Raw genomic sequence first — 25446 nt, 5'->3', positions numbered from 1 at the left:
CCCACTACCATTTGAGCCACAGCAGCACTTCTGGTTTTCTAGTGGTTTATTGGAGATAAGAGTCTCAGGGACTTTCCTGATGGGGCTGGCTTTGAACTGTGATCCTCAGATCTCAGCCACCTGAGTAGCTAAGATTACAGGCATGAGCCACTGGTACTCAGCAGTAAACTGGTTTTTTTTTTTTTGTCAGCCTTGGCACTTGAACTCTGGTACAGGGTGCTGTCCTTCAGCTCTTGAGCACAAGGCAAGCACTCTACCACTTGTGCCACAGCTCTACTTCTGGTTTTCTGGTGGTTAATTGGAGATAAGAGTATCAGGGACTTTGCTGCCTATGCTGGATTTGAACTGTGATCCTCAGATTTCAGCCTTCTGAGTAGCTAGGATTACAGGCATGAACCACCTGTTCCCAGCTGGAGGATTGATTTTAAATTTTATTTTTTGTATTACTTTAATTTTTTACTCATATATATAGTTAAAATGGGGTTTCATTATGATATTATTATATGAGCACACAAACTTATCCAAATGTGCTTATGTCCATTACTTTTTATTTTTTCTAAAAATTTAACTTACCTTAATGGCCTCCATTATTTTATTTTCAACCATGAATTAAAATCTGCAGTGTTTGATAGAATATATCTAAACTTTTTGAAAGCAACAAAAATCATATAAAATATGACATATGATCCCCAATTCCATAAACACACACACACACACACAAGGAAGATAGGCAAACCATGATTCAAGGGCCAAATCCAGCCTGCTTCTTATGAGGAAAATTTTATTGTATCACAAATGAAAAAAAATTTATGGCTTCATTTCCCTTGTTCCTTTCTTCTTACCTCTGTCCTATTTCTCCACAAACTTTTCCTTTAAACTCTATTAACTTTTTCTTTGCCTCTCATTTATCCAATCTTACTTCAACTTATCAACCCATCCATGTGTTCATTCTTTTTGTTTCTACATTTAAGAGAAAAAGTGTTGTATAAGGGGGGGGGGTCGTGGGGCAGGGCGGAGATGGGAAGGGATGGGAAGGGGAAACAAAGGAGGAGGCAACAATGCTTGATAAGAAATGTACTCATGTACATGGCCCATGTAATTGTAACCACTCTGTACGATATTTTCACAATCAAAAAAGAAAAAAAAGTTTAAGAAAATTAGCAAGGACTACAACATATTATGCGTAACTACTGAAATCACATGTTCTCCCAATAATTTCACATCACACAATGAAGATCTAGTATTTTCCTCAATATTATAAACTCATCCCTATTCATGAAATTTCTAAAATGAATAAGGAAGATTGAAAGAACTCAATAGAAACTGATGAGTATTTTGATTATATTTTGATGAACATACTGAAGAAGTTGGAAATTAATTAAATTTTAATTTGTTAATTTAATTTGTGTACCCTCAACAAAAGAACATGCACACAGTTTTTTGCCAAACATTGTTATATTTTCAACAAAAATTTAATTTATAGCAAACTAGAGTCAGTTACATAGTCATTTCTCTATCAGATATGTAACTGTGAGAAGGGGTTCAATGTCTGGGCAGGAAAGTCCATATGATTATTATTTCAAGGAAAGACCAAAGAGCTAGAAATTGAGCTGTGGTTCAAGTAGCAATGCAGACATGGTTGAAAAATGTAGGGCATAGTATAGGCCCTGAGTTCAAGCATGCAAAATGAATTTAATGTAAGATGAAACATGTAACAGACACTAGAAGAAATGAGAAGTGAGTACAATTGTGTCAATATATCTTAAATATATGATTCTGTAAAAATAGTATAGAACCCACTAAATCAACCTATTCGAAATAGTAAGTCATGTTTTCCTTATCAAATTGAGAGTTTTGAAATGTGACAGATAAAAATGTTCATGTTATAGCCAGATGCTGGTGGCTCATGCCTTTAATCCTAGCTACTCAGGAGACTGTGATCAGAGGACCACAGTTCAAAGCCAGCCTGGGCAGGAAAGTCTGTGGGACTACTCTTATTTCCAACTTATTTCCACAGAAAACTGGAAGTGGCATTGTGGCTCATATGGTAGAGTGTTTGTCTTGAGCTGAAGATCTCAGGTTCTGTACCCAGGCTGAGTTCAAGTCCCACAGCCAACAACAACAACAAAAATTAAAAAATGTTCATATTTCAACAGATTGTAATAAATGCTACATTACAAAAAGTAATCATATATATATTTATTATTCACAATCCTGCATATCAAATTAGTAAAAAATGATTAATCAACAATAAATTAAGAAGTATATTTAGGTATGCAGGAGCAAACTATAATGCATTATTAAATTTAATCTTAGAGAAAAGTCAGAAGATCCTCTACATTGTAATCTTAAAGTGAAGAATATTTCTGTAACTTAACCAACTCATTCCTAAAGCCATATGATGAAAGCAGCATGAGAGGGAGGATTGATGAGAGAGAAGGAAATGGAGAATGGCAAAGAGAGAGACATAGACAGACACATTGAGAAAGGTGACACAGAGAGAGACTCAGGAAACTTGCATAAGGTGAATGGGTGAGTAGAAATATACAAGTAGTGAACAAAACAGTCTCTAATGAGGATATTAAAAGATCAACATTTGTCAAGTGTAAAATATTAATGAAATGTATTAGATGACTCTGCAACATGGTGGTATGCAGACAGGAAGTTAATATAATAAAAATTTAGAAAAGTGAATTAGAGAGACAACATTGAAGAGACATGAAGAGTGTGTGATAGAATCAAATGTAGATTAAATAGGAGGAACCCAAATATAGAAAAAATTCCAGTTTAAATGATGATCACCATCACTTGTGACTATCACTACTAGAAAAATGCAAAATAGATCCTAATTGAAGTAAAAATTTCATAATAGTATTACAAGAGAAAATTACTGTAGATTTAGTACAGAAATTGTTACTAATTAAACATGTAAGTATAATCTTAATGCTTATTTCTCCTGTTATGTCTTTTATACCTGAATACATGCAGAGAATTTTTATTTGGCATTAACAAGATGTTGTAACATTTTGGGACAAAAATGCAGCCTAGGAGCCCTGCACTGGAAGCCAAGATAGAGAAGACCTCCACAGCCACCATGATCTTCCCCTTGGCACTGTGGTAGACAGGCAGGAAGGTGAGCCACACACTGCAGAACACCAACATGCTGAAAGTCAGGAACTTGGCTTCATTGAAGGTGTCAGGCAGGTTCCTGGCCAGAAAAGCCACAGTGAAGCTGGCCATGGCCAGAGAGCCCAGGTATCCCAGGACACAGTAGAAGGCAGCGAGGGAGCCCTTGTTGCACAGGATGATGATGTGGCCATGTTCAGAGTGTGCATCTGTGTCCACAAAGGGAGGAGAGGTTCCCAGCCAGAATCCGCAGAAAGTCATCTGGATGAGGGTGCATAAGGGGATGATAAGGTTAGGAGCTCCTGATACCAGCAGCCACCGTATCCTTCTCCCTGGAGAAATAACCTTGAAGGCCAGGACCACAGTTACTGTTTTGGCCAACACTGTGGAAACAGCCACAGTGAAGACAACCCCAAATGTGATCTGCTGCAGGATGCAGGTGACTGTGTTGGGACGGCCAATAAATAGCAAGGAACAGAGGAAACAGAAGATGAGAGAGATGAGCAAGATGTAGCTGAGAGTCCGATTATTAGCTTTGACAATGGCAGTGTCTTGGTGTTTGAGAAACATTCCAAGAATAGCAGCAGTTAGCAAAGAGAAACAAATACCCATGCAGGCCAGAGCCATGCCCAAGGGATCTCCAAAAGCCAGGAAAGTTTCATCTCTCAGGAGGCACTGATTTCTCTGTGTGTTGGCATACTGATGATCTGTACACTTCACACACTGCTCCATATCTGGTGGGAAGTGTAAACTACCATTAATTTCTTTTGTGAACTTCTTTTACGTCAAAGATTTTAGGAAATTGTTCACTTAGATGTTATCCTAACATGTCAGCAGTTACAATAAAAGTATTTTCTGTTTCTTTTCTAAAAAATAACCTGTTCCCATTATTATCTACTTCTTTATTCAGGCTTTTATATTCAACTTCTTTCACTCAGTGATGGTTACAAATATTAATAATTTGAAATTTGGGGTACTGGAATTTCCTATCAACAATTTTCTACACTTTTCCTCACTCTTATTAAGAGAAATGTGCCCTATTCTGCAATCCTATTGAAAATTGTAATTGTACATGTTACAGTCTTGTTCATGTCTCTGTAAAACCATTTTATTGCTGTGGCCCATCCTTGAATTCACCTAATTATGTTTTTCTTGCTTACTTATCTGTGAAAGAGTAGGAACAGAGAAAACACTCTTGGACACTCTTGACTATAGGTCATGCTCACTTCTTCTACTGAATCTACCTTTCTGAACACTTGTTCTGTGCCAAGAACAGTTGTGGGGTACTGAAAAATAATAAAATGAAAGATTCATCTTTTCTGTGTGGACAAAAATGCAACTTTTAAGATGATCACTGTTCTTAATAAGACATGTTCAATTTCATTTCAGAGTTTACCCTTGTCCTAATGATTCTTGTTAAGAGGCATTCCGGGAGATAACTTTGCCTGCAATATACCAGAAAATATTACTAAATATGTAATTCAAAATCATGATCTATCACATTTCATTAGCAATAACACTGTAACAGAGAGAGGAGAAATGGGCTCTCTCATACTAACCCACAATTTTTGCATTGACATGGTTCGATTGAGGAAAACTAAAGTGAACTGAAGAATTCCTTCCTAAGAGATGGACTTACCTGTCCCATTAGCAATCTCATTCTGTTGGCAAGGGTTACAATCAAAGCAACAGGCAGGCTTTCCCTCCTGAGAAGATTTCCTGAATCCAGGACCACAACTCTCACTGCAGACAGAGTGAGGAGTCTGACGAAAGTCAGAGGTGTGTCAGTAATTGTTTAGACTCATACCCCACGCTCCAAAAAGTCCATTGTTTTAAAAAATCAGTTTATTAAGGATTATGTTTCTATATGGGTAAATGTAGTCTCTTAATTGAATTCTGTTATAGATTCTATATGCCATTATTCTTAATATTCTTAATAAACTTGATATTTAGCCAGTTGAACTCATGAAAAGTATGGAAAATTAATGGTGAGAAAGTAAGTCCAGTGCAGAGCCCTAATAAACTGGCTTGAGTTCACGTCATTATGTGTTGTCCCCTATGCTCATGTAAAATAGAGAAGAACCTGGGGGAAAACCTCCTTTTTATAGGATTTTGTGAACCCCAGACCCATCATATCTTTCTCTTTGTTTTCCAACAACCATGAGGTGAGACTTTTCTCACAGGTGCCTTCAATGATTCCTCTTACTGAAGATGCCTAAGTAGCAGGCCAACCAACCATTGAATGAAAAAACACCACAGAATGGAGCAAAATAAACCTTTCAAGCAAATACAGTGATTCATCAGGAACTTTATCATAGTGTTAGAAACTTACTAAGAGAGATATTACTTATTTTTATGACTATATTCAAAATCAACATTTAGGAACACATTTAATTTTTTTTTTGATGGTAGTCAGACCTGGGGCTTGAACTCAAGGTCTAAGTGGTGGACTTGAGCATTTTTTGCTCAAGTTTACCACGCCACTACTTGAGTCACAGCTCCACTTCCAGATTTTTGGTGGTTGATTGGTGATAAGTGTCTCAAAGACCTTCATGTTTGGATTAATTTTAAATGGCGATTATTCAGATCTCAGCTATCTGAATAGCTAGGTTACAGGTGAAAGTTTCTGGCAGGCAGGCAAGTATAAATAAATTTAAATGATGACTTTTACTTATATATATGTGCTTAAAATTATGATGATTTGAGGGATGTGGGGGAGGGCAGGGAGAGTGGGAGAACAACAAGGGAAGGGGTAACAATGCTTGATAAGAAATGTACTCATTGCCTTAGTCATGTAACTGTAACACCTCTATTTAGCATCTTTACAATAAAGTAACATTTAAAAAATCTGTATTAGATGCAACCCACCTCTGCAGTTCCTATGGCCCACTCTATCATATCTTCAGATAAAGACAGTTGATTACCATGGAGAGCATATGGAGAAAACTTTCCTACTTTCACCTCAAATTGAAGACCTTCTGGAAAATCCCAAATGTTCAGAATGTCATACTCTGGCTCCAATTTACTTTTCTCACCCAAAATTACTTGGTCTCCAGCAGGATTGTAAAATTGGATGTTTTTCAGAAAAGGGTGCAGCTAAAAGAGATACATCATCTTATGGTGAAGTACATCCCATAGTTAACAACTGGAAGTAAGAAAAGCTCCTGATTGCCTTCAGATCCTGTTTCTGAATCCAAGAGTAGCACAGCCACCTAATGAAGTATTGGAGGAGAAATTCCATGTTGGAATGAAAATAATCTTTCTAAATCCTAATCTGCCAGAAAAGGATCAGAAGGCCTTTTTTAAAAAATTAGAGAAACCAATACCATGCAAACAGGCAGAAGTGAGACAATACTAAGTTGTTTAGCTACAGGTGACAAAACAGTTGATGAATAACCTAGAGGAGAGTTCCCAAAAAGCTCTACAAACACTACTGGTAAAAATGGTAAATGAAAAGATTGAAAACCAGCAAAGGATTCACTGTGAGCTTGATAGGGAACAAGATGAGATGAGGCTAACCAAAGATTAATACAGGAACTTTGCAAGCATGATGAGACTAACCAAAAATTAATACAGCAATGTCATAAGCATGAGGAAGCTACTCAAAGATTAATACAGGAACTGTTGAGAATAGTCATAGAGTATTACAGGTATTGCGTGAGCATGGTGAGAATAGACAAAGATCAATGGAGGCATTCATGGAATCCATAAATAGACAGCTGAAGGAATCCAGGGAAGCCCCAAAGGGACTACACAAAGGGAATAATGAGACATCTGTAGTTCATTGAAAAAGAGCAGCAAGCTAAACCCTCAATCCAGTAGATGGAAACAAATAATTAAAATTAAATCAGAATTAAACGAATTAGAATCTAAAGTAACCATAGAAAGAATCAATAAAACAAAGAGTTGGTTCTTTGAAAAAGTTAACAAAATTGACATACCCTTAGCAAATCTTATCAGAAAAAGAAGAGAACACACCCAACTAAATAAACTCAGAGATGAGAATGGAAATATCACCACAGAAACAACCAAGATTCAGAACATTATAAGGGAATACTTTTCCAATATTTATGCCAATAATTTTGAGAATCTGGAAGAAATGGTCGAGTTCCCAGCAAATATCGATATGCCAAAACTAAACCAAGATGAGTTAAACCATCTTAACAGGCCCATATCAAACACTGAAATAGAAACAGCAATAAGAGACCTCCCATCTAAGAAAAGCCCAGGACCAGATGGATTTACAGCAGAATTCTACAAGGCCTTCAAAGCAGAGCTCACAACAATACTCTTCCATCTCTTCAATGAAATTGAAATAAAAAATTCACTACCACACTCTTTATGAAGCCATCATAACTCTCATCCCAAAACCAGGCAGGGACTCGTCAAAGAAAGAGAACTATAGATCCATTTCTTTGATGAACATTGATGCAAAACTTCTCAACAAAATTTTGGCCAATCCACTTCAACAACTCATCAAAAAAATCATACACCACTATCAAACAGGATTCATTTCAGGGATGCAAAGCTGGTTCAATATATGCAAATCAATTAATATAATCCATCACATGAACAAGAGCAAGGATAAGAACCAAATGATTATCTCAGTAGATGCAGATAAGGCATTTGACAATTTTCAACACCCCTTTATGATGAAGGCTGTGGAAAACCTAGGAATCCAGGAAACATTCCTTAATACAATAAAGGCTGTATATGGCAAACCTACAGACAATATTATACACACACAATGGTGAAAAACTAAAGCCATTTTCCCTAAACTCAGGAACAAGACAAGGATGTCCACTCTCTCCACTTCTCTTCAATTTCATAGTAGAATGCCTAGCTACAGCAATAAGACAAGAAGCAAACATAAAAGGGATCCAAATAGGGAAAGATGAAGTAAAACTCTCCCTTTTTGCAGATGACATGATCTTGTATTTAAAGAATCCAACAAACTCCACCCCGAAATTACTAAGCTGACTCAAAACTTTAGCAAAGTCGTAGGATATAAAATTAGCCCTAAAATCAATGGCTTTTCTGTATGCCAATAATGAGAAGAGTGCGGCTGAAATCAGGAAAGCAACTCCTTTTGTAATAGCCCCACAAAAAATAAAATATCTATGAGTTAAGTAGAGAAGTGAAGGACCTCTATGATGAAAACTTTAAAAACCTGAAAAAGGAAATCAAAGCAGAACTTAGGAAGTGGAAAAACTTCCCATGCTCCTGGATTCGAAGGATCAACATCATGAAAATGGCAATACATCCCAAGGCTATCTTCAAATTCAATGTGAAACCTATCAATATTCCAACCTCATTCTTCAAGGAAATAGAAGAGGCAATTCAAAAATTCATATGGAACAATAAAAGATCCCGAATAGCAAAAACAATCCTTAACAGAAAGTACAGTGATAGAGGAATGTCAATACCAAATTTCAAACTCTACTACAAAGCCATAGTAATCAAAACAGCTTAGTACTGGCACAAGGACAGACCTCAGGACCAATGGAATAGAATTGAAAACCCAGAAATGAACCCACAGACCTATAACCACATAATCTTCAATAAAGAAGCTAAAAAATAGAATGTAAGAAAGACAGCCTTTTCAATAAATGTTGCTGGAAAAATTGGTTAATCACCTGTAGAAGATTAAGCAAGATCCTTCTATATCAATCTTCACCAGAATCAACTCCAAATGGATCAAAGGCCTCGTGGTCAAAGCAGACACTCTGAAAACATTACAGGAAGGAATAGGAGAAACTCTAGGGCTCCTTGGCACTGGCCCAAATTTTCTTAATAGAGTCCCAGAAACACAACAAATCAAAGAAAGGTTGGACAAATGGGATTGCATGAAACTGTGCAGCTTTTGCGTGGCAAAGGAAATAGCTAACTAGATGAATAGAAAGCCCACTGATTGGGAGAAGATCTTCACTAGCCATACAACAGACAAGGGTCTCATATCTAAAATATACCTGGAAATCAAAAAATTAAATCCCCAAACAATAAATCCTCAAAGAAACAACTTCCCAATAAAAAATTGGGCTTAAGACTTACAGAGAAACTTCTCTAAAGAGGAAATAAGAATGGCCAATAGACACATGAAGAAATGCTCAACCTCTCTAGCCATAAAAGAAATGCAAATCAAGACAACATTTAGATACCACCTCACTCCAGTTAGAATGGCTATAGTCAACAGATGTGGGAGGGGCTGTGGCCAAAAGGAAACCCTACTACCTTGTTGGTGGGAGTGTAAACTTGTTCAACCACTTTGGAAAGCAATATGGAGGTTCCTCAGAAGGATCCATATAGAGCTGCCCTATGACCCAGCAATCCCACTTTTGGGCATTTACCCAAATGATCACAAAGGCTACCAGCACAACTATGTTTATTACAGCATTATTTACCATAGCTAAGATATGGAACAAACCCAGATGTCCCTCAGTAGATGAATGGATCAAGAAAATGTGGAATCTACACCTCCGTCAGAGAGAATAACGTAACATCAACCCATTTGTTAGGAAATGGAAAGACTTGTAAAAAATATATTAAGTGAAGTAAGCCAGGCCCAAAGAAACATAGGTCCCATGGTTTCCCTTATTTTCAATAACTAGTACATGTCTAGGACAAGCAGAAAAGATGAAAAACTATGTACATATGGTCATATAAGATGATGTAAATGAAATGAACCCCAAGATAGGAACACAATCTTTTTTCTTGCTTGCTTTTGTTTCTAATTTATTTATGATGTTCCATTTGGTTTTTATTTTTTGTTTCTTTGTATGTTTCTCCCCCATGGTATTACCCTTGTTTTCACTGTATTTGATGTCATTGTCCTGCAACTTGTATATACACTTCTCTAATTCGAGGAGGGAAAGAAAAAACCAAATGCTTAAATAGGGAAATAGGTTGGAACATTGTAACAATATGATGTACAAGACACTATGTTGAAAATGAATTTTACAATGGGGGAGTATTGTTGTCCAGTTTAGAGGGATGGGATGGTAGGGGAAAAACCAAGGAGGAGGCAACAATGCTTGATAGTTAATGCACTCATTACCTTGCTCATGTAACTAAAACCCCTCCATAAGGTATTTTTAGAATAAAAACTGTACCAAAAAAACAAAAGGAAAAAAAATTCCTGGCCTGGTGCTGATTGCTCGCACCTATATTCCTAGCTACTCAGGAGGCTGATATCTGAGGATTGCAGTTCAAAGCCAACCCAGGTGGGCAAGTCTGTGTGACTCTTATTTCTAATAAACCACCAAAAATCTGGAAGTGGTGCTTTAGCTCAAGTGGTAGAGTGCTAGCCTTGAGCTGAAGAGCTGACAGACAGGGCTCAGGCCCAGAGGTCAAGCCCCATGACAGATTAAAAAAAAACAAAAAAGTAATTTCCTGGGATTTGGCCAAACAACCCAATATTTAATTTCATATAGTATACTCTCCAGGAAGTGCCTTTGTTCATGATGTGTGCCATCCAATATATAAGAAATTACCTGTGCAGGGGAAGGTGCTGTCCATTTTCTATTTCCCATTGTTTGAACTTCTGTTTGAAGAAGAAGCATCTCATGGAGAGCCTGGGCCACAGTATACACAGTATTGTATATGTTGTAACTGTCCCCAGACATGGAAATGTCAAAAATATGCCTAGGCAACCAATCCAAGGAGGCATCATGAGGACATTTGTCCCATGCTATACAATCAGACTCAATGTCTGAGCAATTAAAAGAGAGAAACCACAACTTTGCAAGAAAAAAGTCTTCTGGGTATTTGGAAGGATTAACTGTCTTGACAAAATCTGTGAATCCAGAAACATCTGCATGATAGTGTGTAAAAATAAGAGGTACATGCAATGAGCCTAACATGAAATATCTCCTTGTTTTTAAATTCCATTGTGAGTTCATGATACAAACTTTGCCTTTCATTAAAATGTGCTCAATAAATAGCATTAAATCTAGTAGTGATTCATTGTCACCATATATAATGAGGACATTTGCTGAAGATTTATTTATCTCGTTATAAACTGCCATGATTCTGATTATATGTGCAATGCCTTTGCTTGATATCAGTAGCTCATAGGCTACACAAACGCTGTTCTTGGCCAGTTCTTCTTTCAATTCAGGAAGAATCCACAAGCCATTCTCATCTTGTGAGGTGAACAGTCCCACCCAGTTCCAGCTGAAGTGAAGCAGTAAGGAGACCATGGCAGTGGCTATCGATGTGTCCTTTGGGGCCATCTGATAGAGAGCAGGAAACTTGTGATGGTCACTCAGGGCATGATCAAAAGGCCCAAAAGTAAACTAAAGAGAAAAAATTTGGATTCTCCATGAGTGAGGAAATTGCCATCCATCATAATCTAAGTCTTGAAGTCTGTTAAGAAGCAGTTGATGTAGGTGAAAGCTAGGGTTTTGGTTTAATATTTGAAAGAAATATTTGAATTTTTATTTATTTATATATTTTTGTCAGTTGTGGGGCTGAACTCTGGGCCTGGGCACTGTCCCTCTGCTAGTCTGCACAAGCTTGCACTCTACCACTAGAGCCAAGCACCACTTCCAGCTTTGTTTTGTTATGTGGTGCTGAGGAATCTAACCCAGGGCCTCATGCATGCCAGGAAAGCACACTATCACTGAGCCACCTTCCCCAGCCCCTGAATTTTTATCTAATAGTTGTGCAACCTATCTGTTTACTTATAATATGCCTCTTAATCTTTGTCACCATTTTTTTTGGTCGGTCATGGGGCCCCAAACTCTGGCCCTGGGCTCTGGCCCTCAGCTCTTCAGCTGAAGGCCAGCACTCTATCACTTGAGTGTCAACCCCACTTCGGGCCTTTTCTGCTTATGTGATGCTGAGGAATTGAACCCAGGGCCTCATGCATGCAAGGCAAGCACTGTACTACTGAGCCACCTTCCCATTTCTATCAACTCATTTGTCTTTATTCCATTTTCAGATATGTACATTGAATATTGTGTTATTTTTCCCTCCCATCCATTTCCTATTCCCTACCTTTTCCCCTTAACATTTACCCTCCTCACACGATATGCTTCATCTTTTTGGATTCCACCATGGTGTTTCACCCCTATGTATATCATACTTTAGTCAGTTTGATCATGTATGCATGCAAATGGCTATGTATGTGTCCCATTTTGGTTCATACTACATGCTAACATTGTAGATCTGACTTTCACATGTGAGAGAAAACATTTCTACTTCTGGTCCCAAGCCAGACTTGTTATACTCTACATAATATCTTGTGTGTGTGTGTGTGTGTGCTTGTGTTTGTGTGCATATGCATGCTAGTACATGGGTACAAACTTAAGGTGTCAGACACTTGCTTGACTTTTTTTACCTCAAGGCTTGTACTCTTCCACTTGAGCCACACATTTACTTCCTGTTTTCTTGCTGGTTAATTGGAGGTAAGTTTCCTGAGTAGGTAGGCTTTAAGGTGTGAATCATCAGTACTCTGCTCATCATATCTTCACACCACAAGGAAATTATTGGTAAGACTTGAAATAATAAGTAATACATTTGTTTGTCTAATTCGTCTATCTCTTCCCCCAAACAATAGGAATATACATATCCCATTGTCTTTGAGTGCTTACTTTTTGGTATCATAAAATTGGATAGGCTCATAAACCAAGGCTCTTCCTATTATTCTCATCTAACACCTAAAATGGCACCAATTAGACGTTTTTGTATCCCTCCCACCCTCACCTGTGGAAATCTGTAGAGTTGCAGCAATGTCCCAATGCGGGCAGATGTTATTCCTAATGGTCCTGTTAGTATTGCTATAGACTTGCTGTCTCTCATACAAGAGTAGTTTGGAATCTTGTACTTCCCAAAGAGCCAAATGAAGGGAGTCTTAAATACCCTCCAAGCTCCAAATTGAACATCATAGACATCAAATCCCAGAGTCAAGTTATGCAAAAGATCAGGGTTTTTGTTGATTTCCTCAATAGCAAAAGCCAAGGCCAAAAGAAACTGATAGTTCTTGAAGATAAATCTGCATAATGAGGATAGAAATTGAGGAGTATTTAAAAACTTAGGACTTTGCTGGATTGAATGCTTGCTTCTCTGCTGATGAACATATTAAAATATTATCCTCAATTGGGATGGAATGTGAATGTAGTGTCTTATGGTTGTATATAGAATTAGATAAGGACACGAAGGGAATATACCTAAATGAGATTTATGGCTTAAATACCAAAAAAGAGCATGCTTTTCCCTCATTACCACATGCACCACAACAAAAAGCTGTTGTCTGTTAAACGTGGATTAGGCTTTCATAAAACATCAAATATTCTGTTTCCTGTATCAAAACATAGCTAGTTCCACCTGTGTGAAAAATAAATCTTGTGGTTTAATCACCCAATTTATGTTATGTGGCAGGCTAGGCTAACTAATGAATGTTCACTTTAAGAACAACTTTCAGAAGCGAAGTGTTATTTGTGAAAAATTCTATATTTTTCTATATTATAGAAAAATTCTGTTCACAGACCCAAATCACTGAATAGCTCTTTCTTCAATATCATCCAGAAGAAGAGCTCAAATATCAGGTAAGGGAATTTTATTCTTCTTTATGAAACTTTAAAAAATGGATGCATCCAACTTCAATGAACTCATGGAGAGAGGAATCTCAATCACAGTGGATGAGGAAAGAATTGTAAGCAAGCTTTACATTGAACTCCCAGTTCCAAGACCACTATGGTAAAATACAATGATCACTACCCTCTTCCCAATATATTTAGGTTGAAATTCCAAAAAGAAAGAATAAAGAGGAGTAAAGAGGATCAAAGTACTTTTCTTTCTCTCTGTCCTGTCTGTATGTGTTCGTGTGTGTGTGAATGTGCATTATAAAGAAATTAATATCATGAAATCAACACACATTTTTAAAAAGGAACAATGAAGGCAAGATGGAAATACAAAGGAAAGAATAGACTTGTTTGACTTATACAGTCATATATGAAATTATCCCCATGGAAGCCTATCATGTGAGTGCTATCTTCTAAACAGAAGAAAATAGCTTGAAGAAAAGCTGATTGATCATACACATAAGGAGGAGGAAACTGGAAGCATGAGTGAAGAGTGTGAATAAAAATTTTGTTAAATGCTGACAACAATGTTTCAGAAAAGCAAAATTAGTGTTTCGGGGATTCAGTAACTGTATGACAATGGAAGTAAGCACCCAAGCAGTTATAAATGAATTTATTGAGGTATAAGAGACTATATGAAGGCTACAATTAGTATAATTCTTTAGAAATATAATGTCAAAGCACAACAAAATGAGTACTAGGAATACCTGTGTGTGTTGCGGGGGGTAGGAAACAGAAGAGAGATAGAAGTATGAATAGGGGAAATGAGTAGAATGTAGGCAAGAATGCATTGTATAGGCCACAGAACTGAGAAAATACTGATGGGTATAGGGGGGCATATTAAAGGGATTACAATGATCAAGCATATTATATACAGAAATTGCTTTGTTAAATGACAAAATTCAACACATAATCTAAAATTAAGAAAGTGAAAGAAGAAGTTGTGTGGGAGGAGTGGGTAAGAATGTTAAAAGGGGTGACATTGAGCAAGAGGCAGTGTGTTCATAAACTCTCACATTGAATATCAATTCCTTTATACTAGTACCTAAAGAAAATAAGATTTAAAATATGCATAAAACTTATTGGTAAGAGTGACTATACAACAGATCTGAGAATGTTCAAACATAGTAAATGTGCTAGATAAATTGAAAGGCTAGTTTTTATAAAGAGGGGAAAAATCAAATACATGTAGTAATTACTTCATTTACAGAAATAGAAAAGGGAAGACTAAATTTTATGAAAAAGTAAATCCTCTATTAGCCAGCACTGTCTCAAGGCAGAAGAACAATAATGAAGGATCCTTATACCTGTTTTTCTATACTGTGGTGCCATAATAACAGAAAAAATTGATCAAACAGACACATGGATCAAAGAAATATAAGACCAAGAAGTAATTGCAAACAACTACAGATATCTGATTCGTAGAGAAGTTGCCAAATAATATATGGCCTAAAGATGGCACTATTAGTGTGGAGTGGAACTGTGAAACTGGGTTTCCATATGCACACTAAAACTAATCTCTACCCTTCCACCAGTATTTTTTTAAACTCAAAATCAGTCAGTTCTTAATAGAGCCTGGAACTTTGCAAGTAATAGACAAAATGAAAGGAAACATACATACACAGGTAACTTAAATACAACTCAAATAGTTCATAAAATGAAATCAAGAATTAGGCTCTGGATTTGACTAAGGGGTTGGTAGAATACTTTGTCTCACTCACAAGGTCCTGAATTGTACTTCCAGCACTGGAAATGTAAAGCAGCTGTTGTTGTATCCAATTGAAAGAAATGGTGAATTAGCCAAATGCATTGTTAAATATCTTGGTTGCTATGCATCTCACAGAGGAATAATAGCATAGTGGAAAACAGTATGGATAATCTAATCAAGGAACAGATAATTTAAAAATGAAAAAGTACTAATGGAAAATCAATTAAGAGAAAAAGGTTCAATTATTTGAGCAATCAGGAAAATACAAATCAAAGTTATAATGGGTTGCCTACCAACTCAGACACAGATTGCAGTTTTGGTGATGGTAAATAAAACTTAAAGATTGGAGATTCCTCAAGAAATTAAAACTACCTCCACTGGTGGTTCATGCCTGCAATCCTAGCTGAACAGGAGGCTGAGAGGCAAGAGTCTTCAGTCAAGGCCTGCTGGGCAGAACAGTCCATGACATTCTTTATCTCCAGTTAACCAACAAGAAGCTAGAAGTGGAGGTATAGCTCAAATGATAGAGCATCAGCCTTGAGAGAAAAAGCCAATCAAGAGTGAAAAGCAAGCCAGTCACTATGGCTCCTGCCTCTAATCCTAGCTATTTCAAGACTCTGAAAGTGAGCAGAAGAAATGACAGATGTGGCAGAGTGAACAAAGACATGGGACAAGATATTTGAAATGGTCATAAATATAGTGAGTGACTCTACTGAAAGTATGAGACATGCATGGTGGAACTACAATATGAACCAGAGAATTAGCATAAGCACCATATTGTGTAAAAATTGAGGAACATTGCTGTAACATCAGTGGGTACAGAGGTGAGTCAAATCTCTCACCCACTGATGTCTAATCACAGTGCTCCATTTAGCTACAAGAAAGTCTTCATGGATAAATGCTGCTATCCATAGTCAATACCATGCATAAAATTTTACTAGCCCAGACCATACTTCATTTCATATTTGTGGGCAGATAAGAAACCTCCATTGGCTGAAATCATAATACACACTAACAAAAGTACTCAAACATTTTGAAAAATTAAGAGAATGAAAATCAGCTAAATATGGTTAAACAGTGGGGAATAAAAGAATAAACAAAGCCAGGCACTAGTGATTCACACCTGTATTCTTAGATACTTAGGAGGTTGAGATCTGAGGATAGTGTTTTGAAGCCAGCTTCGGCAGGGATGTCTGTAAGACTTTAATCTCCATTAAACCACCAGAAAGTGCCAGAAGTGGATATGAGGCTCAAATGCTAGAGCACTAGCCTTCAGCAAAACAGTTGAGGGACAGTTCCCAGGACCACCACAAAAGAAAGAAAGATAAGCACACCAGTGACATGTAAGACAAGGATACATATCTTTGATAGCAGGAGAGTAATTCCTGTCCTGTGATTAAACTCTCATGCTTGGGCAGCTACCTTAGGCTGTCTTTGTCATAGTGGTTCTTGGAAAGAGGTGAAAATGATTTTAAAAAAACAATGACAGTTTCCCTTGCACTAGGAATCAGATAGTTTGCTAGCATTTCCTGAAGTTCTTTACACTCATTTTTCTTTTTTCTTTATTTGCTATTGAGACTCTCTGGTACCGACTAAAAGCCAAGAATATGCATGTGCACAAGTAAAGCAGAACTCTTCAGGGCTGATAAAATTCTCCAATAAGGGATCTTTGATAATGCTGAGCTGCCTGGTAAAGGCTTGGATTGTGGAGCACTTCTGACGTGAAATAATGACACAATGCTTAGTTTGGAACAGTATCTACTTGACTATAGTAATAATGTGTGTGTTTGTGTGTCTGTGTGTGGCAATTTTAGGGCTTGAAATCAGCATCAGACACTGTCCTTGAGGTTTTTTTTTTTTTTTTTTTTTTTTTTTTTACTCAGAATCATCACTCTGTAAGTTGAGAAATATCTCCATTGACAGCTTTTGGCTTGTTAATTGGAGATAAAGTCTCACAGATTTTTTTTGTGCCTGGGCTGGTTTCAAATCTCCATCCCCAGATATCAGCCCTATGAGTAGTTAGGATTACAGGCATGAGCCACCAGCCTCCAATAAGAATTTTTATCAATGTCTTCAATATATAGGTGTTAAAAAGGAAAAGTTCTCAGATTATTGGCCCAGGGGGACAGAAAATGTAGCTTCAGCCTTTTAGTCCCAAACTCATTCCAGGGACTCAGCTTGATTGTAATAACATTCCTTCATTTTCTGTGATGGCAGCTGGGATGGAGAAGATGCAGAGATTCTGGACTGAAGTGAAGACCCTACTGGCCTGGAAAGTAGAAGATACATGGAACAAGATAGAGTCCTTTCATACTAGCAGTAGAAATAAAGCTAAATCATGAAATTGAGCTGTTCTTGGTGCAATAAGGACAGGAGGTCAGTGGAGAGGAGACAGAACATTGATGTGTGCACCCAGAGCTCCCTCAGCCACTGCCCATCCTCAGAACAAAACAGTAAATGGGAATAAAAGGAAGAGTTACTTACGGTGTGTGGTCTTGTCTGGTGGAATCGCTATTACTATGATCGATTCCCAAAGTGTAGAGAGGGAAAAACCCAGTGATCATCACATCTCCATCCATGTGTGCTTGGTGCTTCATATTAGAGAAGCAGCTAGTGCCAGCCAAGGACCTGACAGGAAGGGGAAGCCGGAGAAGGAGTGTGAAAGACAAAAGATACATCCCTGAAGCCTCTGCCTCACTGAAATTCTGTCTAGAAGTGAGGACCTCATGTCAGGTATGTATATTCATATACATTTTTATATGTGCATATGTGTCTTTTTATTGATAGAGAGCTGCACCACAGCTCTCCTTTCATCAAAGACTCTTGTGAATACACCGAAGTCATGTGTAAAAGTATTTCCTGGGGCTCTACATCTGTAACTTTCATTCAGGAGAAAAACATGAGTTGGAAAACATGTTTGTATATTTGCCTCCTTCACCCCAGGAGTTATGATTTCATCCAAGACCGCAGAGAGTGAGGCTCCAGAGATGGAGTTATCTTGAATGTTTTTTTTTGTCAACATCTGTGCTAAGAAACTATGTTCACGAAAGCCAGTTGTGATGATGCAACTGGATTGCCTCAGAAAATGCCATGCCCTGTACATGGTGAGATGTTCACACAAAGTTTATGCTTGTGAGATATCAACTGAAGTTATGAAGGCATCATAGCCAGAGGGTGTGTTCACACACACAATGTCCATAATAGCCACAGAACATGGTGGTTGATACAGGGAGGTTTCAAGATGAATTCCATATACAGAGGAATCCAGAAATGTGCCCATTTATTGTTGCCTGAGAAAGCAATGATGCTACTGAAACTAGCAATTACATGTGAATAACTCAAAGTCAGTGCTGAGATTGAGTTCCATTTTGCATTCAACAGATAATTATTACTAAATATGCTAACATACATCAAGACTTTTCCATGATGGAATGGTCAGAGAACCTGTAATAATAGAGGAAAGTCTTCTCTATCACAAACAGACCAATATCAAAAGCAACTCTATGGTTTCAAGTTGCCACCATATGTTAGATCCAAATTCCATGTGGAGACTTCAGAACAGTGAACAGTCTGTACAAAGCTGTAGTGTTGGGTGCACATTGGGTACACTTAACCATCATAATGCACTGGGTCTCAGACAATATACAACACATACTTTAGAAGTTCAGGAGAAATAAAAACCTTTCCTAATGATATTTCCAAGGGGCTTTCACACTTGTCTATTTATTACATTATATAGGATTTGATCACTTACTTTTAAATTCTTAGTAGACTATGTTATCTGGACAGATGGTTTATTTACCCATGTATATGTGCGCTTTAGTCTCATAAGGTGGTGGCACTAGTTCATATCATACATCTATAGTTTCTTGAGGTACCAATATACTGATTTTCACAGTGGTTGAATGAAATTACATTCCCATGAATAGTGTGTAAGTGTGCCCTTTCCCTCCACTCTTACCAACATCCTTAGCAGCATTGTCAGTGGAATGAGACATAATCAACTATTGTTTGGCTTTGAATTTCCTTTACTAGCCATGTATACTTCTGGTTTTGAGAAGTGTATTTAAGTTGGCTCCCAGTTTGTTCATTGGCTTGTTGATACTTTATGAGTAGTTTTCCGAGCTTCCTGTATATTCTGGTTATGAATCATTTGCTGGATATTTAATTGGCAAATTATGTAAGTCATCTGTTCAGTCCAGTGACTGCTTGGTTTTGCCAAAGGCTTTTGGTTTGATGTAATCCCATCTGTAAATTCTTGTTCTTATTTACTGAGCTATTTAAAGTTTTAATTAGGAAGTGACAGCTTATACAAAACATTTCATAGTTATTGTGATGTGTACAGTAGAGCTTTATCTTAAGTTTTAGCTTCTGAATTTCCAAGGACTAAGAAAACAAGGATCAATCACAAATTAGGGGATCATGAGATACCTGGCCACAGCTTTTAGAAGATGGCTCCAATGTGGCATAGAAATAGAAGCTCTGTTAGTGGACATCTTTAATCAGCCCAAGTACTGTGCTTGTGTGTACACATGTGAGACAACCATAGGTAACCTGCCTGGATCATAGACTAGAAGTCTCCCTGCAGCCAGAAGTTGCGTTGAAGATGTGGAGAAAGGAATCCTCTACAGTGAATCATTTTTCCACTTAGTATTTTTAAGAATTAAACTGTGTCAGATAGAGCTAATGTTTCCGAATTTTCCAGGTACTCTATGAGGAAACAGTGGATTTTTTCTCATAATCATATGCGCAGATAACATGAAAGAATTTATCCTTTACTTACATAAGTAAAAAGTGCAGGTTCTCCATCTCCTTAGAATCATTGTGTTGAATTTTTCATTCCCAATGCCATTTGTGTGCAAAACAGTGGCACTGTGACCTGAGTACAGGTGAGCCTTTTACAAGGTGTTTTAAAAATAGACTTGCCAGAGTTTCTGAATTGTTGAAAAGGTTCCACCCACCATTTTAAAGTTCCACAGAATTCAGGTGGGAAATCGCCATATACAGAAGCAGGGGAGTGGTCATTTACCCAGTGAGGAACCACCATGTGTGACTGCCGTCCAAAGGAACCACAAAAATGTGTGTGGTCAATTTCCTCTGAGGGAATCAGAAAAGGGCGGAGGAGTCTGCAAATCTAGAAATTTCTAGGATGAGTAAAGAAGAAATAATGCCTTATCAAAAAAAAAAAAAAGCAAGAAACACCTGGGGTGCTGGTGGCTCACGCTGGTAATCCTAGCTACTCAGAAGGCTGAGATTTGAGGATCACGGTTCAAAGCCAGCCTGGGCAGGAAAGTCTGTGAGACTCTTATCTCCAGTGAACCACCAGCAAACAGGAACTTGACACTGTGGCTCAAGTGGTAGAGAGCTAACCTTGAGCTGAAGAGCACAGGGACAGTGTCTAGGCCCAAAGTTCAAGTTCATGTCTGACAAAAAAAGTACTCCAGAAACATTCAGGTATTGTACATTTATGCAAATTATTCCAAACTCTGTTGAATAATGCATAAGGATTGAAAGTATTTACCTTTCCTTCCTTAAAGCAAGTTTGGTAAAAGAAAGTTAATTAAATATTCAATGTAGTGACTAAGGTAGAAAAAAGGGCATGACAAATGGGGAAAATGGAGACGATTGAGAAAGTTCAAGTTCTGAATAAGGAAAAATGTATTTCAGTCATTGGGTTCTGGTGCTAGATTGAGGGGAGGCATAAGGAGAGATCTTGGTCCTCTAGTAGGTTTAGGCCAGAGCAAAGCAAAGAGAAATTAATTTTTTACAACTATAAATTAACTACTGGTGTTTTCATTTTTATATTTTCTTTTTTTGTTTTAATATTTTTTGTACAAATATTGTACAGAGAGGTTACAGTTACATGAGTAAGTTAATGAGTACATTTCGAAGAGAGCATTGTTATCTCCTCCTTTATTTTTCCCCTATCATCACTTCCCTCCCCACCTTCCCAACTCCTTCCGCCACTCCCCACCTTGACATTGTAAAGTTTGTTTTCAATATAGTGTCCTGTACATCTCGTGGTCACCATGCTCAACCTGCTTCTCCATTTAAGTGTCCTGCCATATTCCTTCCCCTCCCCAAATTACAAAAATATATATACAAGGTGCAGAGCACTGGCATCAAATCAAGTGAAAACCGGGGTTATGCCACGGGGGAAGAACATACAATAGAAACAAAAGAATCAAATAGTGTATCGTAAGTACATTAAAAACACTAGCAAGAAAGAAAAAAAGCTATTGTGTCCCTGTCTTGGAGTATATTTTGGTTAACTTCTCATGTGGTCGTATGTACATAGGCTTTGACCTTCTTGGCTTGTCCTAGACATGCACTAGTCACTGCAAACAAAGGAAACCGTGGGACCTATGTTTCTTTGGGTTTGGCTTATTTCACTTAATATGATTTTTTCCAAATCTTTCCATTTCATAACAAAAGAGGCAATGTCATTTTTTCTGAAGGAGGCATAGAATTCAAAGATATATATTTTATATATATATATGCATATATATATGTGTGTGTGTGTGTGTGTGTATACCATATTTTCTTGATCCATTCATTCACTGAGGGGCATCTTTGTTGGTTCCATATCTTAGCTATGATAAATAATGCAGCAATAAACATGGTTGTGCTGGTAGCTTTGGTATGACCTTGTTTGTGAGTTTTTGGGTAAATGCCCCAAAATGGGATTGCTGGGTCTGTGGAGTGTTTTGAGGAACCTTCATACTGCTTCCCAGAGTGATTGAACAAGTTTACACTCCTGCCGGCAATGCAGTAGGGTTCCCTTGTGACCAAATCCCCTCCAACATCTGTTGTTACTAGATTTCTTTTTTTTTTTTTATTGTGAGAATACCATACAGAGGAGTTACAATTACATGGGCAAGATAAGGAGTACATTTCTTATCAAGCATTGTCGCCTCCTCTTTGTTTCCCTTTCCTGCCCCTTCCCATACTTCCCCCACCTCCCCATTCCACCAAAATTGTAAAGTTCATTTTTCGACATAACGACTTGTACATCTCATTGTTGCAATGGGTCCACCTGTATCCCTAGTTAAACGATTTGTTTTTGCCCTTCCCCTCCACAAATTATACCAACATCTAATACAGTGAAAGCAGGGTTATACCATGGGGGAGGGACATACAAAGAAACATAGAAATCTATAAATATGTTAGAAACAATTGCATGAAAGAGAAAAAACATTTGAATACTTATTTTGGGGTTCATTCCACTAACATCAATTTATCTGACCTTTTCTGCTTGACTCAGACATATACTAGTTATTGCAAATAAGGGAAACCATGGGACCTATGTTTCTTTGGGCCTGGCTTACTTCACTTAATATAATTTTTTCCAAGCCTTTCCATTTCCTAACAAATGGGGCAATGCCATTCTTTCTGATGGAGGCATAGAATTCCATTGTGTATATATACCACATTTTCTTGATCCATTCATCTACTGAGGGGCATCTGGGTTGGTTCCATATCTTAGCTATGGTAAATAATGCTGCAATAAACATAGTTGTTATTAGATTTCTTTATTATAGCCATTCTAGCTGGGGTGAGGTGGAATCTCAGCATTGTCTTGATTTGCATCTTTTATGGCTAGAGAGGTTGAGCATTTCTTCATGTGTCTATTGGCTATTCTTATTTCCTCTTCAGAGAAGTTTCTTTAAGTCTTTAGCCCATTTTTTAATCAGGCAGTTGTTTCCTTGAGTATTTGTTGTTGGGAGATTTAATTTTTTGAGTTCCAGCTATATTTTAGATATGAGACCGTTGTCTGTTATATGGCTAGTGAAGATCTTCTCCCAATCTGTGGGTTCTGTTGATCTTGCTAGCTATGTCCTTTGCCTTGAAGAAGCTTTACAGTTTCATTCAATACCAACGTTTCTTTGATTTGTTGTGTTTCTGTGTCTCTATTAAGAAAATGTTGGCTTGTGCCCAGGAGACCTAGAGTTTCTCCTATTCTTTCTTGTAATGTTTTCATGGAGTCTGCTTTTATTTTTGATGTCTTTGATCCATTTGGAGTTGATTCTGTTGCAGGGTGATATACACGGACCTAGTTTTAGTTTTCTACAAGTGACTGGCCAATTTTGCCAGCACCATTTACTGAAAAGACTGTCTTTTCTTCCATTCTATTTCTTTATCTCCCTTGTCAAAGATTAGGTAGCTATAGGTCTGTGGGTTCATTTCTGGGTCTTCAGTCTTATGCTATTGGTCCTCAGGTCTATTCTTGTGCCAGTAGCACGCTGTTTTGATTACTAGGGCTTTGTAGTAGAGTTTAAAATTTGGTATTGATATTTCTCCAGTGCTGTTGGTTCTACTAAGGATTGCTTATACAATTCGGGATCTTTTATTGTTCCATATGAATTTTTGGGTTGTTTCTTCTATTTGATTGAAGACTGAAGTTGGAATGTTGATAGGTATCCCATTGAATTTGTAGATAGTTTTTGGTATATTGCCATGTTCACGATGTTAATCCTCCCAATCCAGGAGCATGGGAGGTTTTTCCACTTGCTTAGTTCTCTTTAATTCCCTTTTACAGTTTTAAAAGTTTTCATCATACAGGCCCTTCACCTCTTTTGTTAAGTTAACTCCTAGATATTTTATTTTTTGTGTGGCTATTACAAAAGGGATTGCTTTCCTAATTTCAGCTGTGCTCTTCTCATTATTGTCATACAGGAAAGCCATTGATTTCTGAGGGTTAATTTTGTACCCTGCTACTTTGCTAAAGGTTCCAATCAGCTCAAGTAACTTGGGAGTGGAGTCCATGGGGTTCTTTAAATACGAGATCATGTCATCTGCAAAGAGGGAAAGTTTTACTTCATCCTTCCCTATTTGGATCCCCTTTATGTCTGCATCTTATCTTATTGCTGTAGGTAGGCATTCTAATACTAGTTTGAAGAGTAGTGGGGAGAGCTGACACCCTTTTCTTGTTCCTGAATTTAGAGAAAATGGCTTTAACTTTCACCATTAAGTATAATGCTGGCTGTAAGTTTGTCATACATAGTCTTTATTGTATTGAGGAATGTTCCCTAGATTTCTAGTTTTTCTAGAGCCTTCATCATAAAGGGGTGTTGGATCATGTCAAATGCTTTTTCTGCATCTATTGAGATAACCATGTGGTTCTTATCCTTGCTCCTGTTGATGTGATGAATTATATTAATTGATTTGCATATATTGAACCAGCTTTGCATCCCTGAAATGAATCCTGTTTGATCGTGGTGTATGACTTTTTGGATGGATTGTTGGAGTCGATTGGCCAAAATTTTGTTGAGAAGTTTTGCATCAATGTTCATCAAAGAAATGGGTCTATAATTATATTTCTTTGATGAGTCCCTGCCTGGTTTTGGGATGAGAGTTATGATGGGTTCATAGAATGTGTTTGGTAGTGAACTTTCTCTTTCAATTTCATTGAAGAGTTGGAGGAGTATTGGTGTGAGCTCTGCTTTGAAGGCCTTGTAAAATTCTGCTGTAAAACCATCTGGTCCTTGACTTTTCTTAGCTGGGAGGTCTCTTATTGCTGTTTCTACTTCAGTGCTTGATATGGGGCTGTTAAGATGGTTTAACTCATCTTGGTTTAGTTTTGGCATGTCAATATTTGCTAGAAATTTGTCCATATCTTTCAGATTCTCAAACTTAATAGCATAAAGGTTTGTGAAGTACCCCTTTTTATATTCTGAATCTTGGCTGTTTCTGTAGTGATGTTTCCATTCTCATCTCTGAGTTTGTTTATTTGGCTGTATTCTCTTTTTTCTCATAAGATTTGCTAAGAGTCTGTCAATTTTATTAATTTTTTGAAGAACTAACTCTTCGTTTTGTTAATTCCTTCTATACTTTTTTGGACTCTAATTCATTTAATTCAGATATAATTTTAATTATTTGTTTCCATTTACTGGATTGGGGTTTAACTTGTTCTTTTTCAAGGAGCTTTAGGTGCCTCATGAAATTGTTGATTTCAGATCTTTCCAATTTGTTGATGTAGGACCTCAGAGCTATAAACTTGCCTCTGAGTACTGCCTTTGCTGTGTCCCA

General features: G+C 37.4%; 1 protein-coding gene across 1 annotated transcript; it reads right to left on the bottom strand.

The window, feature by feature from the left end:
• Nucleotides 1-2940: 2940 nt before the first annotated feature.
• Nucleotides 2941-17996, bottom strand: LOC105990257 (vomeronasal type-2 receptor 116-like). The gene is made up of 6 exons (XM_013022618.1): nt 17902-17996; nt 12832-13120; nt 10617-11420; nt 5995-6222; nt 4766-4889; nt 2941-3860 (listed from the first exon to the last, which is right to left on the bottom strand). Exons 1-6 carry the CDS (start codon nt 17994-17996, stop codon nt 2941-2943), a joined length of 2460 nt encoding a protein of 819 aa, XP_012878072.1.
• Between the last annotated feature and the right edge of the window lie 7450 nt (nt 17997-25446).

The sequence above is a fragment of the Dipodomys ordii genome, unplaced genomic scaffold (assembly GCF_000151885.1).
Source record: "Dipodomys ordii isolate 6190 unplaced genomic scaffold, Dord_2.0 Scaffold64, whole genome shotgun sequence".
Taxonomy (NCBI): Eukaryota; Metazoa; Chordata; class Mammalia; order Rodentia; family Heteromyidae; genus Dipodomys; species Dipodomys ordii.
The sequence above is the reverse complement of the archived record's forward strand: the minus strand, read 5'-3'. Positions and strand labels throughout refer to the sequence as shown.